The sequence below is a fragment of the Amblyomma americanum genome, chromosome 2 (assembly GCF_052857255.1).
Source record: "Amblyomma americanum isolate KBUSLIRL-KWMA chromosome 2, ASM5285725v1, whole genome shotgun sequence".
In the NCBI taxonomy this organism is placed as follows: domain Eukaryota; kingdom Metazoa; phylum Arthropoda; class Arachnida; order Ixodida; family Ixodidae; genus Amblyomma; species Amblyomma americanum.
In genome coordinates this window covers 91,370,520-91,386,236 of record NC_135498.1, presented here as the reverse complement: position 1 = coordinate 91,386,236, position 15,717 = coordinate 91,370,520, and the positions used below count along the sequence as shown (strand labels likewise).

At 45.8% G+C, this 15,717-nt stretch overlaps 1 protein-coding gene across 1 annotated transcript; it reads left to right on the top strand.

Annotated features, from left to right (window-relative positions):
- The first annotated feature begins 6,888 nt into the window (after positions 1 to 6,888).
- LOC144121594 (uncharacterized) lies at positions 6,889 to 13,744 on the top strand. The gene is made up of 2 exons (XM_077654884.1): positions 6,889 to 7,235; positions 10,529 to 13,744. The coding sequence occupies exons 1-2, from the start codon at positions 6,889 to 6,891 to the stop codon at positions 10,692 to 10,694; spliced, it is 513 nt and encodes a 170-aa protein (XP_077511010.1). The 3' UTR covers positions 10,695 to 13,744.
- The last annotated feature ends 1,973 nt before the right edge of the window (positions 13,745 to 15,717 follow it).

Genomic DNA, 15,717 nt, shown 5'->3' with positions numbered 1-15,717 from the left:
CTACCTAACGACATCCTTACTATGCCGAAAAAATTCTCAATCTTGTCTTGGCTGAGCCGGGGTGTGAGAACATAGCGTAGCCGAGAAGCTCAAGTGTGCTAGTAAGAGTCACCCTTAGCCCACCTGGAATGGACACACTTAGGAGCTGCTGCTTGTCGGCATGTGCCTCCCACAGATTTAGGAAATCGAGCATTTCTTTTATGCTTCCACGTTAGTAGAGGCTGGCCGTAAAGCTTCTGCGGCATATCTGCTAGTCATAACGGCTATAAACGATTTCATTTGTGTAAAAAATTTGTGTAGCTGGAATGTTGCTAGAGTGTCTCTCAACGCGAGTGTGGTAAAAAAAAAATGCCTGCAGTGGACCGTGTCAGAATAGCTGAAAGGCATAACTCGCTCTCATTTTCTCAAAATTGTTGGGAGCTAAGTGAACAGTGGTTATGCATGGCATCGCTTTCGGGGTTACAGAATTGCTGTCCAGTTTGAGGCTTCTTTCACAAACTCCAATGAAACTAGCCCCCTCAGGAGTGTTCAGTGAGGTTGTCAAAAGTCGTTTGCGAACGTTTTTCACGATATTAGGAAAATCAGGAAGGAAGTAAAGAAAGCGGCTGCTGTCAACAGGGTGCACAGTTTTGCAGACTACTTCCTTCGATGAAACATATATGCTGAATTTTCATCACATCACTCTGTTCCATGAAGCTCCATCACAGGTTAAGTAGTGCACGAATAGGCCAGCCTTCTCTGCCAAAATTGTAGCCTCCAGCACAATTTTGGCTAACAGGTCGCCTCTGACATTCTCATGACTACCGAATGTTCCAAGCACCTGTGTCCAGCTGCCCACAAGTGGCACAAACAAGACGACAAGCCCGTGATTGCAGGGCAGTGATTCTTGGCCCTTAGGCGTATACTGCGCAAAATCTACAAAGCCTTCAATCTTGCCTTCAATGCTCACAGTCAAGTGCTCAGAAAGCCTCATTTCGTCGATGATGACACCTCCATTCTGGTGCATATTGTCAAGTTGGGCTACTTTGGTTTTCAGTGCGCTCAGCATCTTTTGATTGAAGCCATAGCCAGTTCTGTAGCGAGCAGTGTACTTGCGTATTGTGGTTTCGCTTAGAAGTGCAAGGATGTTTTGCTTCCTCATGTACTGATACAACTTTGGGCTTCTTATTTTGAGCAAAATGCACTCCAGCATTTTCATTGCCGTATTGCATTCCACATAAACTCTTTTTTGCTGCTTCAAAGCACTATGTGATGGCAAGCTGCTGTTTTGGAGGTAGTGGTTCTATCTTTGATGCTAATGCTTCTTCAGTACTAGCAGAAGATTCATTTTTTCAGTCTCTGAATGTGTTCTTCAAGGCTTCCCAGCCTCAACAAGAGCCTCTTGTTTCTGCGCTTGCCTTCTCTCAGCTTCCGCTCGGCACTTCCACAGGTGTTAGCCGTTGTTTTCCTGCGCTTCTTCAGTCGTGACTGCCGCGTGAGAAGGGCCTTTTTTAAATACTTGCAGCTGATGCAAGGCATTCCCTCCTTCTTTGCGTTTCCTAGGCACTTAATGCAGAAAACAGACCCACACTTTAACTGTATTTGGCTTTGTAAGTTTGTAGTCAGGTTGCTCAACAAGGAATCTGGATGAGCAGCTGCTCCTTTACACAAGTGCAGTGGGCACGCTTGACCCAGAACGGTTTCCACATCCTGCATTGTAATTACTGCCACCTCTCCTATGAACTTCCCGAGCACAAACGTTCTCGTGTTGAAAACACCATCGCTGTTTACAGTGAAAAACACTGATTTTTCTACGCTGTCGTTCTCTGTGCCGGCGTTCAGGGAGCAAGGCGTAAAACATGCACCCTCAGCGTTATGTAGCTCATGAAACATCCAGTACTTGTCAGGCAGTCTCACTCCTTTCAAGGAGGCAACTGTTACAACGGTGCCTTAGCTTGTCGTGGGCTTGTCCAAGACATCAAGCTCGTTTGTAGTAGGCAGTCGTGGCTTTTTCCTGGGCACAGCATCCTCTGCAGATTTCCTGTTCCTTTCATTAAGTATGAGGCAACATTCAGTAGAATGGTTGGAACAGCATCCTGTGTGAGTGTCGGGATCCTGCGCGGAATTCGCACCTCTGTGCCATTAATATAAGGAACATAGTCCCTGATGATGAAATGCTTTCAAAATGCAGCTCACAAACAGCATAATCAGGTGTGGGTCTCCTGCCGTCTCTGCGAGGGTTGTGCTGCCGCACGCTTCTTCACTCCAGTGCGGCGGTGCTTTGAATAACGAGAGTTTGGCCGTTTGCTTGATCCAAGAGTATCCTGTGTTGCACCCCGCTGTTGCGAAACAATGGTTCAGGAATTGCTTCTGAGCCATTCGGGCGTTTTAGTAGCCAACATTCACAAAATAAAAACGAGAAACACCGCCTAACAAGCACAGCGGACTTCCACTCCCATTTGCAGAACAGCAATCACATTCAAGATTGGTCGACTGCAGCGCTGCCGCTTCGTTCGCCACCAGCAGTGTCAAGCTCCTCAATGCACCGCCGCCTCCGCCAGCTGCACTGCCCCTTCTACCTTCTAGGCCACTGTACCGCCGCATCATGTTGATGTTGGGCAGCAGCAGGGGAACCACTAGAAGACGGGCACTCTGGTGACCGCCGCTTCCGGCGGCGCGAAGAAAAGGCAGACCGTCGCCTGCCTGCAGCAGAGAGCTGATGGCCCACGTGCATGAGAAACGCATGCGCCGAGAGAGATGCGGGGTTAACTGCTTCCTTTGGCTGTTCGGACGAAACTGTTGTTTGATCTCTCAAAATGATGAGTGCAAGAGTGAAACCTCCTCACTCTGCAGCTTGTGGCATGAGGGAGAGAGAGCGAGCAGTCGATTTTTATTTTTTGTTGAAAATCATTGGTCCAGAAAACATACTCGTGTACCTTTCTGGGACCAAAATGGTGCGATTCGTTTTTGTTACTGCTTTTAACACTTTTAAAGAAACGTTTCTAGACCCTTGGTGGGAGCACTTCCTTTTTGCTTGTGTTTCTATGTCCTGCATCTGTGGTCTAGAAACGTTGTTGGACTGTTTTTTGTTGGAACGTTTTTTTGTTGGACTGGGACATTCTATCCTTTTTGGGTGCACATAGGGAGGTACGTTGCTTGCTGGGTATATATGGAAGCCATGCCGTGATGTCTTAACGCCATTTCAACACCTCCAAAGTCAAATGGTCAAAATGTATTTGCATCAGTATGATGCTGCCATCCATTGGGAAGAAAAAGAAATAGCTTGTCTACAGGCTGCACCTATTCCGATCTAATGGCGCTGTTTTCACTACAGAAATGGCAGGCAAAATGTCAGGTTGGGCAATGTTTGATTGTTGACCATATGCTCACTTTTCCACTGTCGGGTAGCACCAGACAGATGACTGGAAAGCGGTGGAGTGAATTTTCCTTTCTGATTCTTCTTGACGATTCAAAGAAGTAGCAACTTGCACTGTAGGTGTGTCCTGTCCGAGACAGTGATGAAGGACAACAAATTATAAATAACGACACTTAGTGAGAAAACAAAAAAATTTACTGAAGTTTATATACAGAACTTAAAATATCTGCAGCAAGGTAGAACAAAAATGATACGTGGATCTGGGTAGCTAGGCATAACCGAATACCTACACCTCAAGCCGTATTCTCTTGCTGCATGCAAGGGAACCTTCAGGAGTCGTTCCGCAGGCCTGCACAAAAGGCATTGCCATCTCTGAAGATCCGCTGGCCGCCAGTCACCCTGCTATGCTTGTCATTTCCACAGCTTCCTTCGATGCCGTGCAGCGCAAGGCCCACCAATGCTTCTATGCCACTGGGCTCCTTTCTACTAATGGAATTATTGCGACCGAGCGCTGACATCTGAACAGTCTGTCTGACACATGTCGCGTGCGTACGCCGACCTTTACAATTAACATGTTTTATGTATTCAAGATTATGTACACTTTCTTGTTAAGGTCGCAAAGATTCTCAAAACATGTTGAAAAGTGCTCAGATCTTGGTCATAGGTCTGCACATAGGAACTTCACCATGGTGATGTTTGATGAGGCGCCGTCAAGCGTCAGTGAAACAATGTCAGTGCTTATTGGCGTTAGCTTTTTAGTACTGTTTCACTTGCCTGGCCCTCTCTGCTTCTTTTAGTGAATCAACTAAAGAGATACCCAACTGGCAATTAAGCTGCAACTTCAAGCTGTGATGCATGCAAACACATGCATTCTTGGCTTCAGGCAGGCTGTCATCATACATTCCGGTCCCAAGGTCCACATATCCAACCACTTTATTGTCCACAAGCTCATCATATTTTCTGATTGCCATGTCATCGACAATCAAGGTATAGTCGGTGTCTTCGTGCGGGCTTGGACAAGCTTCTCCGAGGAAGATAACAATTCAGTTATGAAGTGATTATGGTGACTATGGATTTTTATGGCGCAAGGGCGTCTATGGCCAAAGAGCGCCATGGCAAAAGGTATTTTTCGATTACTCAATGTGGAGTCAAAGACCCATTTAGAAGCATTTCAGCCCTTACTAGCCGAGCACCAGGCCAGGGGAAAGCTTCCATCCATTGTACTGTATCACCGGTGGCTGCCTGGCATTGGGGATCGAACCCTGCAGCTCCTGCATGCGAGGCGGATGATCAACTACTCGGCCACCGCTGCGGTGAGTTATGAAGTTGGGGTCCCATTGTTGAAATGTACCACTCTTGCATAGCGTGCTCTGCTGGCAGGGCTCTATTGAGCTTCAATCCTACATACTCGTAAGCTGATGGAGAATAGAAGTGCAGCATTGACGTAGAAGCACGCAGTCCAGAGGGGTATGTGCTTTTCTGGTCTTTTAACTCCCTGTTGAATCAAATTCTTTAGATGAGGCCAGTTGGGAAAGAGCACAAACTCACCATGGTGACAGAGTAGGCCCCTCTTGCATCTCACACAGCAGTAGTCCTACAGCCGTATTAGGATTTCTCCTTCTGAATTCACCGACTTCTCTGTGTTGAACGGTGCAAGCAACCGATTTTTGCATAAATTGCATTTTGCATAAAGGCCATGAAGCAGCTAAAGAACAGATAGTTCAGTACTATTTACTGGTAAAAATAAAAGCCGTGATAATACGTACCTACACAGGAATGAGATGAGTTATGGCTAGTAGACGTGCTGTCAATATATGTCTAGTACCTGAGTAAAAAAAAAAACATAGGTGACGTCTCACATAGGTGACGTAGGTGACACATAGGTGATGTGTTTACTGGAGTAAAACCTCGTTACTATGTAGTTGGCAGGGATGCAGAAAAAGTACGCACTATCCAGTAGTACACCTCAACCCACTACTACAAATTCGCAATTGTTCACCCTCTGAAAGTGAAGAAAAATTCAGGCACAGTGAATTTCTCATGAATATGCATGCATGCAGTTTATTCATCTCCTGCCGACCCTTGAATGCCAGCGTTCTGTTGGGCAGAAGTAAGCAGAAAAGCGCCGACTCACAAAATTGAAAACATCCGCGTCGTAGTTGGCTAACCCTTGTTGCAGCTGCCCATACTGCCATTATTCAGCACCCTTTTTGTCTTAGTGCACAGCCTTTCTGCACACCACCCTCGCAGTTATATTGTAGCATGCTTTAAACCTAGCCACCTAACCGTTACTTCTAGAAAAATCTTTGCATTTCGGCTGGGCTGTAAATGAAAGGTTTCTGGTTTTTTGGTGTGTAGGGGTCCAATGACCGGCAGGAATTGTGATCTAGCATTAAGCCACAACCTCGAAGCTTTTTTCATGTTGGGAAAGGCAGATACCCCCAAGCGGCATCTAGATATTCCTTGCAGTCCCGCTTTCAGCTTCCCCCTAACATTCCAGGTGCTGCACACTGCTGTTAAGGGCAGCTCTCATGCACACGCTATTGCAGTCTTCGTAGTTCCATTTTCAATGTGATGAGTGACGTCCACCTTCACTGTCAGCACGCGATACTTCGGTCGAGTAGGTTTTGTCATAGTGCCGCCCGTTTGCACACACACTGGCACAACAACTGCTTTGCATAGCATCATAGTCTACAACAAAAGATGCCACCACCTTACTATGGTGCCACAAAACGTGCTTTGCACCACGCCACACAATGGCTTAAGGCCGCAACACATCAACAACGCAACTGCACATGCAGTCTAATACCCCTGTCACACGGGCAGTCTAAAGGCACTTTGAACTAATGCTCCTTTACGCTCCCAAAGGAGCACTACTTCAAGGGAGTTCGTCCGTGCTACACGGTCGCGGAACGACCTTCGCAAGAAGTTTTTAGCGCCCTCTTCGGCGAAAAGCGTTATTAAAATTGCAAACCTCACTGCACATGTAAATACAGAAATGTCACATTTGTTTTAGTAAATTAATTTTATAACCATATTATGTTAAAGCAACGCAATTTTAACTGCAATAATGACATGATTTTCCAAGTACAGAGCACAACATCACAGTGCTGGCCACACTGAGCCCAACTTGCTCAGTCTGGCTCAGGCTCAGCTTCGTTCTTCGGTTGTTCCTTTTGGTTCTTTTGCCCCTGCGATCGTTGTTTTTGTGGTCACGTTTTTCTGGTGTGCCTTGTGTTCGGCGGTCTCCATCAAAATGAGTGATGATCCACGGGACGACGAGAGAAAATTTGAAATTGCGCTTGCAATGAGTGTGATTTTGTCGTCGTACATGGACCTTGCGCTATCAAGACGCTTTGCTTATAGCACTAGCCTCGTCTTGGCGCACAGTGCGGCGGCAAGTGTGGGCATACCCCCGTAACGAACGGTGGTTTGAAGACACGCTGCCTGGTTTAGGTAGCCGACACTTCTGGCAATCTTTTCGCGTGTCGGAGACAAGTTTTCGCTACCTTGTCGATGTTTGCCGACCAGCAATGGAGCGACAAGTCACAAACATGCGTGAGCCCATCTCCGTAGAGAAACGCGTCGCAGTCGCTTTGTACAAGCTCTGCTCGTGCGCAGAGGACAGAGCCGTCACTGACGTCTTTGGCATTGGGTGGTCAACAGTCAACGAGCTCTACAGAGAATTCTGTGAGACTGTCGTAGCTACGCTGGAACATGAGTGGGTGAAAATGCCCACTGCCGTCGACATGCGTGCTCACGTAAGAGAATTTGAAGCTATGTGTAGGTTCCCGCTAGCCGTTGGAGCGCTGGACGGATGTCACATCGCAGTGTCGCCACCGGAGGAGCATGCCAGTGACTGTTATAACTACAAAGGATGGTAAGTAGTCAACGAGTTCTGATATTATTGAAAGAACCATGCAGGAGACGTCCACTATATTTGCATGTACAGTCATAAAATTTATGAGCGTGAACACGGGAAAGCGTGCCGAACTGTACAATCAGCGCAGTCTAGCGCACGCTGGCAGTAACTTCGCGAACGAGATATTCGCGGCTAAGGCTGTTAGATCAGCAGATGCACTCCCAGCCAGCTCCCGCTCACTGTCTACTTCGCACAGCGATAACGGATAACTGATAACAAAGGCGCGGGCACTAAGCGGCTGTCACTTTCCCATGCATGCGCAAAGCGATAATCTGATGCGGGTTCCCAGCCGCTAAAGCAACCTGTGTTCCTTTCCAAAAGGAGTGCCTGGATCTTGGGCGTGCGAATTTGTAACCAATGGCAAGGAAACCTATGCATATGGTCATTTTGATGTTATTACCATTTCATCGCCGCTCAGATATTCTCAACAGTGGAGTACGGTACCGTATAATCGCAGATCGACTTTCCGGGTGCGAAAAGAAAATAATAAAATTACGTTTTAAAATAACCTTTACCAGTGGTTTCATCGAGGTGGCGCCTTCAACAGTCATGCACTACTACAACTAAAGATACGTTTTGACATCTCGAGGAATGCCATTGCTGCTTCTCTCAATATTTCGCATTGTAGTGGCCTCAGTTTTGTGAAAAATTGACCATAAGCTAAGTCTGCAAAGACGCTCACGTTTTTCGTTCTCTTATGTGTGAATATATTTTATATATACAGATATGTTTTCAAGTAAAACACTACTGACTGTAGTTTGCGTGCATATATGTCAAAGACAAAACACAAGCACTGCACAGTTTGCGGTTTGGAGAATCATTTTATTGAGAGTGGAGGAGAAAGAAGAATTTAGCAAAAATCAACTGCTACTCGCACTACAGTGAGAACTGTGGAAAGCATCCTGCACTTAAGGTAACTGTGAACATTTTCGCCTGCTTCTAGTAGCGAGTAGCACAGCCTTTTAGGCGAATGACATCAGCCATCCTCTTCGGTAAAGAAGAGTAGAGGGAGGCAACAAATGCGCCATCTTCACGGAGCCGCTCCCATTCTTCTTGCACTGCTTGCCAAAGGCAGTCAGCATTCGTAGTACTTTGAAGTGGACGCCGCACCAAGCGTTGCTTCATCCGCCCCCAAACATTCTCTATAATATTCAGGTCAGGACTTTTTGGAGCCCACTGCAGGACCTCTACACTTTCGTCTTCCAGCAGCTCCTTGACACGGCGAGACGTGTGTATAGGGGAAAGGTCCTGTTGAAAGATGAAACTGCCGTTGGGAAAGGGTCCTTGGCGAGCGTAAGGCAGCATAACGTCCTTTAGAAGTTTGCTGTAATGGGCGGATGTCAAGTGGCCCTCGATACGGACCAGCGGTCCCAGTCCGAGATGCGAGAGGGCTCCCCAGGTATTTACTGTTGTGCGGCCGCTTGCGGCTACGCTTTGAATATTGGTCGGATGGTGCCTGCAAATAAAGAGTGCGCGCACGGACAATAAGCACAAATGTGCAAAGAGGATATAAAGCTTCTTGAATGAGACTGGCGAACACTAAACTCATTCTAGCATTTGCAGCCGAAGATTTCAATTTCGAGCTGCAGTCGACATCGTTAATTAAGAAGCCATTGATTGCGTGAAGCTTTTCTCCTCTTCCTCCTCCTACATTTAGGATAATTCTATTGAGACTACTCAACGGGCAATAAAATACAAATGCAAGCATCACCTCTCGTTTTCTAGCCGCCAGACTCTCTTCCTTTGGGCTTGTTTGGTGGAAAAGGTGGATTCATCTGTAAATATTACTCTTTTCCACTCCTCAGACGTCCAGGACGCGTGTTGTTCTGCAAACTGGAGTCGCTTGGTCTTGTGCGTACTGTTGAGGAAGGGCTTCAGTGCGGCGACGCGACTGTGCAAGCCCGCTTCTTTCAGCCGGTTCCGCACAGTGGCTGGGTGGGCATTGACTCCGGTATTTTCCATGATTTCATTCGCTGTCTGAAAAGGATCGTCTGCCACAGCCGCAATGATCAATTGATCCTCCTCTTCCGTCGTTGCTCTTGGTCGGCGCCGGTGTGGAGCATCGCCGATTCTTCCTTCTGTCTTATAGGCTTGACATATTCTGTTGACAGCCTTGAGCGGTCGGCCGGTCATGGCCGCAATAGACCGTTGGCTGTATTCTTTCAACGCTAGGTCAATGATGTGCCGTCGCTCTTCGTCGGGTACACGCGCCATGGTGTGGCTCCCGAAGAAGTGACAGAAAACCGCTCAAGGAATGTTTTTATACGGAAAACTGTATCAGCGTTATCAAAGCATGTGTGTTTTATTTTATGATCAAGAAATTCAACCAATCACAAACGTCTCAACCAGCGAGCGACGCAGAGCTCTTCTTTCGGCCGTTTTTAGCTGCACGGGCCCTTTCGCTCGGTTACACCGGGAACGCCGACGGCGGCGCGGTTAAACCAAAGGACGGGCGCATAAGAGCTGCGCTGTAAACAAAAGCACAAAAACTCCAGAGTTGGACAGCACGTCAGTATTCTTATCGTTACGCGCTCGGCATGTAGGATTCATATCAGTGCGCCTTTCTTGACCTGTTATCACCACGTGTTGCAGATAGCTAACGCAGCAGATTGCGGGTCTAGAAGGGACAACAGACCGCATTGGTGGCAGGGAGTGCATCCGCTAATCTAACAGCCTTAGCCGCGAATATCTCGTTCGCGAAATTACTGCCAGCGTGCGCTAGACTGCGCTGATTGTACAGTTCGGCACGCTTTCCCGTGTTCACGCTCATAAATTTTATGACTGTACTGTGCTGCTTGACACCAGCACAATTAACCTGTAGCAGTCGTACATTGGAGACGCCGCGTTTTTATTTCTCACATACTATGCTCATTGCCGCTTGTAAAAAAAAAAAAACTCATAGCATTTGTAAACCAAATGTCCATCTTTTCATAGTTACATATATTGTGCGCTTCGTCTGTAAAACAATATATAGCCATTGTAAATGGGAGTTTCCGAGCATATGTGTTGAGGTAATTGTTTGATGGTCAAGATAGGATAGAACAAACATATGAACTACTGATGTGGAAACATATGAAACAAAGGCAGGAATGCATCTTTTGACATTAGCAAGCAATTTGAAGCACTCCATGTGTGCATCGTGTTACTTCTTTTTATAATATTCCTCCTTCATTGCTGCCCTCAGAGTACATATTTGATGACTCTTTCTGAATGCAGTTTGTTGTATGGTCATGAAATATTGTGCTTTACAGGTACAGTGTCATTCTACTGGGCCTTGTTGACCACAAGTACCATTTCCGGTTCGTGAGCGCTGGTTCACCGGGGCGGTGCCATGACTCATATGTATACCTGAACTCCACGTTGGCCACGTTGGTTGAGTCACCGATATTCAGTGCGCCAACTGCCACCATCAACTGAGTGATTGTGCCACCCTTGATCCTGTGTGATCAAGCACTTCCACTGACACCAAACTTAGTGAAGCCATTCAGAAGCCTGGATACCTGAAATGGGCACAGGAGCTACAACTACCACCTGTCCAAGTGTAGAAGGGTTGTGGAAAGCGCATTTGGGAGGCTGAAAGCAAGGTTCAGGTTCATTTCAAAAATTGATGCCAACGTCAAGAATGTGGCACGAATAATAAGGGCGTATTGCGTACTCCACAACATTTGTGAGCATTTTAATGACTCTGTGGCACAGCAGTGGTTGCACGAGGTAGAAATTGATGACGCTGTGCATGTGCAGCCTGCAAATTCCTCTGATGTTGTAACTGCAAATGGTGCAGATGTTAGGGAAGCACTTGTCGCGTACTACCGGCAGTTTGAACAACACTAGAAATAATTGTTTTGGTACACATGCCTGCGGAAAGAATGTGTCATTCTTTGTGTTGTTTGAATAATGTAGTCTTTAACAGATTTTTGTCCTATGCCCATTTGCCCCCACAGTGGCCTTATGCCTTCATCTCATAATAAGGGATTTTCAATTAATCTCTGCCTAGTGCCTAATAATAGACCTACTGATGGAGAGTTGGGCTAAACAACACGCACGTTTAGTATTACTGTTCCATGTCCATTTGTCCCACAGCTTTTTTAAATCATTTGTACTTGGTGTCTGCTTAACATAGGCTGTGAAGAGCAGAGGCTGGGCAATCCAAGTTTGTTCTGAAGCATGTTGCTGGTGCTGTGGGCCATGATTTTGTAATTTTTCCTTTGTCGTGGCACATTGCGGTGCTTTGTGAATTGCTGCCTATTCAGGCTGCAAATCCATGTGTACTGCACATTGAGGTCCAATTTGTACTTTGTCTACAGTGCCATTCGAGTCCTAGAATATGTACTACACGACTTGAATACTGTTAATGGAAACAAAGACTATATGCACCTAATTTTATTTGCATGTTCTCTTTCAAATGATGGGTTATACATTTCAATACATCTGTCATGGTGTGGTTTATTGCCTTCAGCTGCTAAATAACTTTAAATTCAATTTGAACTTGATGCTGTTTTGATTTCATCAACCGAGCGATGGCTGTGATGTGTGTATGGTATGTCACGGGGCACAAAAAAAAATGTGCGATATAATCGCTGACACGCAATTACAATTCATTGGAACATTTGACCAGCATTCTTCAAGAACGGGAATAATGACAAACTACGTAGCAGCAGTTATATTGAAGTTTTTTCATGCATCACGTGGCCTAAACACAAACTGCACATCGCAGCCATTGTTCGGTTGATGAAACCGAAACAGTGTCAAGAAGAAATTGAATTATAAATGATTTAGCAGTTTTAGGCAAATACCACGGGGTGATCCATGTAATGCTTAAAGCATCATTTGAAAGAACAAAAATAAAGCGAGCAAACATTAGGTGCGCCTACTCCTTCTAAGCTTTATTAAAAAACTTTCCCATGAAATCCACAAGCTTTTCTTGTGCATTCACGTGACGCTCCATTAATTGAGCTTCCTTCTCTGAGGCAGCTGCCAGCGCAATTCGAAGCTGGCGTTGCTCTTCAAGCAGCTGCTGCTGGAAGCTTGAGCTATCAGCTTTCCTCTTGCGTGAGCGCTGCCTCTGGTTGCTTGCTGGCTCCTGATTTTCAGCATTGCGCAGCTGTATGCGGTAAAACTGGGGCATCCCAATCCTCAGTTGTGCTCATAGAGGGGCTTGTGCCGCCTTCCATGCTGGCGATGAGCTGAAAAAATGAATGTGAGACAATTAACATGTGGTTTTCATATTCCATGTATTGGTGGCAATGAAAGCAGCAAAACGTTCTCGACGTAACCACTTTTGTGCAGACTTCTTCAAAAAATGACTTTCTTAGGAGTTGCACTGAATTGCAATTGAAAATTATTGCACTGTACCGTACCATACAAACAGCCTTTTGTATGGAACAGTAATCGTATAACATTTTCAGCAGTGAACAAGTTCACATTCACATGCGGAATTCCTATCATTAATGAATTTCATTTTTGGAGAAAGCAGTGAATGTATGAGTCTGGAAATGTATGTAAGAGACCATGGAAGTGCTCTGTGCCTATTAATGTATGGTGTCATTTCTGTGCTGCTATACAACCAATAATGTGCACAAGGTTTGATGTAAAAGTGAGTGTAGTGGCATGCACTCCATTTTCGTTCACTTGGGTATTAATTGCAAGCATTAATGCAGTGCCGAAAAAAAATGCTGCCCACCTGTTCTACTGTCATACTCTCTTCAACCAATCAATGGTCATTGGTTGGCAGGCTGCCCAGAAACCTGTGATTTTCTGCGAAATAAATCCATGCAACTGGCGCTGAGCCCGTTGTCCTTTGTTTGGCACAGTTCCTGAAACAGTTTCACTCATTTGTTATTTGCACATAAGCACCAGAATAAGCAGGAAATGGTGAGTGGTAAGAGCCCGCTGCATGCAAAAAGATCAAGGTACAAAAAGTAATTGTTTATGATGAAAAGGCAATCTCGGAAGCGCAGCGTAATATAGCTCGCGGGTTGGGGGTCAGGACATTAAATGCAGCTACACATTAATTTATAACTGACTGTGATGTCGCTTCCAATAAAACCTTTCATCCCGCCTTCTCGGCGACTACAATGCGCCTTTGTCCTTTATGAACTCACTTCGGAAACTTTCACGAAACCGTGCAGCACCTCCACATTGATTCCTGTAAACGCACTAGCAACCAGCTCGGTACACCAAAGTCTAGACCAACAAATGCCTTACCTGTATGCTTGGGTGAGGTTGTCGATCTTCGATTGCACTTGTTTGCGTGATTTATTATCCCGCTTCGGGCGAGGCCTTGCGTGATGGCCTCATATACTTTGGCGTTTCTCTTCTCTGCCCTGAGGCTATCTAAATGCTCTTCCCATATTACGATGAGAGCCCAAGTCTCCCGTTCGGTCCACGTGGTGCGCAGTTTTATCGGTTTGGCACTGCCAGATGCCGCAGGTTCACCGCCACTCATTTTGTCGACGCACACACACACACACAAAACAAGCACGAAACTGTATCAGTCTCTACGTGTGATAATCGTGGGCTAGCAGTGGCGACCTGAGTCTAGTGGCAACAGCGATGTGATGAGCTGCTCTCCGTCGCTACTCGCTACAAACAACAAACAACATGGCCGACATGGCGGCATATTTACCGCGGCTACCGTGACGCTCGTATATCTGGAACGAGAGTATGGCGTGGTGAGACTGCCACAAAACAAATCATCTTATATTTTAAAACACCACTACTCTTATGAAGTGAATTTATAAAATGAAAATTGAACGTTTCTTTTCTCAATTTATGCTGTTAACTCGCTGGGAGAGAGAGTACTCCCTTGAAGCCTCAAAGGATTAACTCGAGCTGCCTTGTTTCGAAGCTCCTTTGAGCTAGGTGTCCTTTGGCGCGTCCGTGTGGCAGCACGCGTTCGTCCTTAGAGTAATGGAGCATTAGTTCAAAGTACCTTTGCAGTGTCCGTGTGACAGGGGTATAAGGTCACATGAGCTTGGTGGGGTGATGGTGATGGGAGAAAATCTTTGCAAATCATGGTTGCAGAGTCACATAACTCAGCAGTGACTTGTAGTCGTATGTCATGTCTACACAGATTCTGCGTTTGTTCTTGCCCCTGCTTGCAAGGATTACATGCGTGTGATCTTCCTTATTTATTTATTTATACAAAATACCCCTTAATGCCCCCAATTTGAGGGTATTGCATAGGGGGCGGTACAGGCAAGCAATCAAAAGAAAAATAAATAATCCAAAAATTCAAGAAACTACAAACAAAAACAGATAAAAGCATGCGGATTCTTGGAATAAAACTACAAAACTGACATAATTAAACATTGAAGCATAAATGGCAAGAAACAGAAACATTAACACAGCAGCAGACAGTAAAGTTAATACAAGTTATACAATGTCTATCCACAACGGCATAAAAAAAACGAGAATCATCAATAACTGAAATAAAAGACAAAAACCTAATGCACTGGTAAGTTAACAATGTACTAAAAGATGTTACACAGAAGTAGTGGCAGATAGTTTATAAAATTTCTCTGAATCAGTGGTGGTAGCAACATCTGAAGGGAGAGCGTTCCAGTTGGTTATAGTGCGTGGAATGAATGAATATGCATAGTTAGATGTATGGCATGTACTTGTTCTTTTTGTATTGTTTCTCTGACGTCTGCTCCTAGCAGCGCGCTAGGAAGCCAGCTTATTTCGGCCACTTTAGCACCTTGTTCGAGTTTACTGAACTTACCTGCAGCAATGAAAAATGGTTGATCGATCCAACCACCGCTAAGCGGGTAGGTACCTTTAGATTCGCCGCTTCCAAATCGAGCAAATGTTTTTTGTGTGTGCATGTGCTGGGTGGTGGTGGTTTATTTAGAACAAATAAATAAAAAAGGAAGGAAAAGGATGTTGCTGGCCACGGAAATTGTTAGCTGATATTTTAAGCACCGGAACTGCAGCCGGCAGAGGTGAAAGAGAAAAGGAGAGGATAGCGAGAATTATAGAGGAGTCCTGCAAAGTCGGCCGCTGATGCCTGCCAAGGTCTTGATGGGTGATCAGCCGTGTTCAGCAGGGGTTCTCTCCGCTGAGTCAGTGCTCTGGCACACATGGCAGGTCGTTATGGCAGCAACTTCTGCTTTTTTGCCTAATCCAGGAAATCAGTAGTTCTTTTCGCTCATGAGCCGCTTTGTTCCGACCATACCTTTTGTGCACGATTTCTCTGTGCACGATTCTCTGTGCACACTCTGAGTGAGAACGATTTAGCCAAGAAGAGGAGGAGGGTCTTGAGAAGGCATGACGTACACCACTTGTGCGCTAGACATGCCGTTCAAGCGCAAGGTGGCTTGAAAGGTACCCAGAATGTTCTAGTGGTAGCTTCCAGGGCCTTTAAGCTCACCTTCTGGCTTTCGAAGCTTTTTCGGTATACCGGGGAATGAACTTGACACCACTGTCACTTCTGCTGCTG

Bases quoted from the DNA above. Each gene is read 5' to 3' on its own strand.
- LOC144121594 (XM_077654884.1), top strand. From the start codon at position 6,889: ATGGAGCGACAAGTCACAAACATGCGTGAGCCCATCTCCGTAGAGAAA. The intron at 7,236-10,528 runs GTAAGTAGTCAA...TGTGCTTTACAG, and splicing joins TGTTATAACTACAAAGGATG to GTACAGTGTCATTCTACTGG.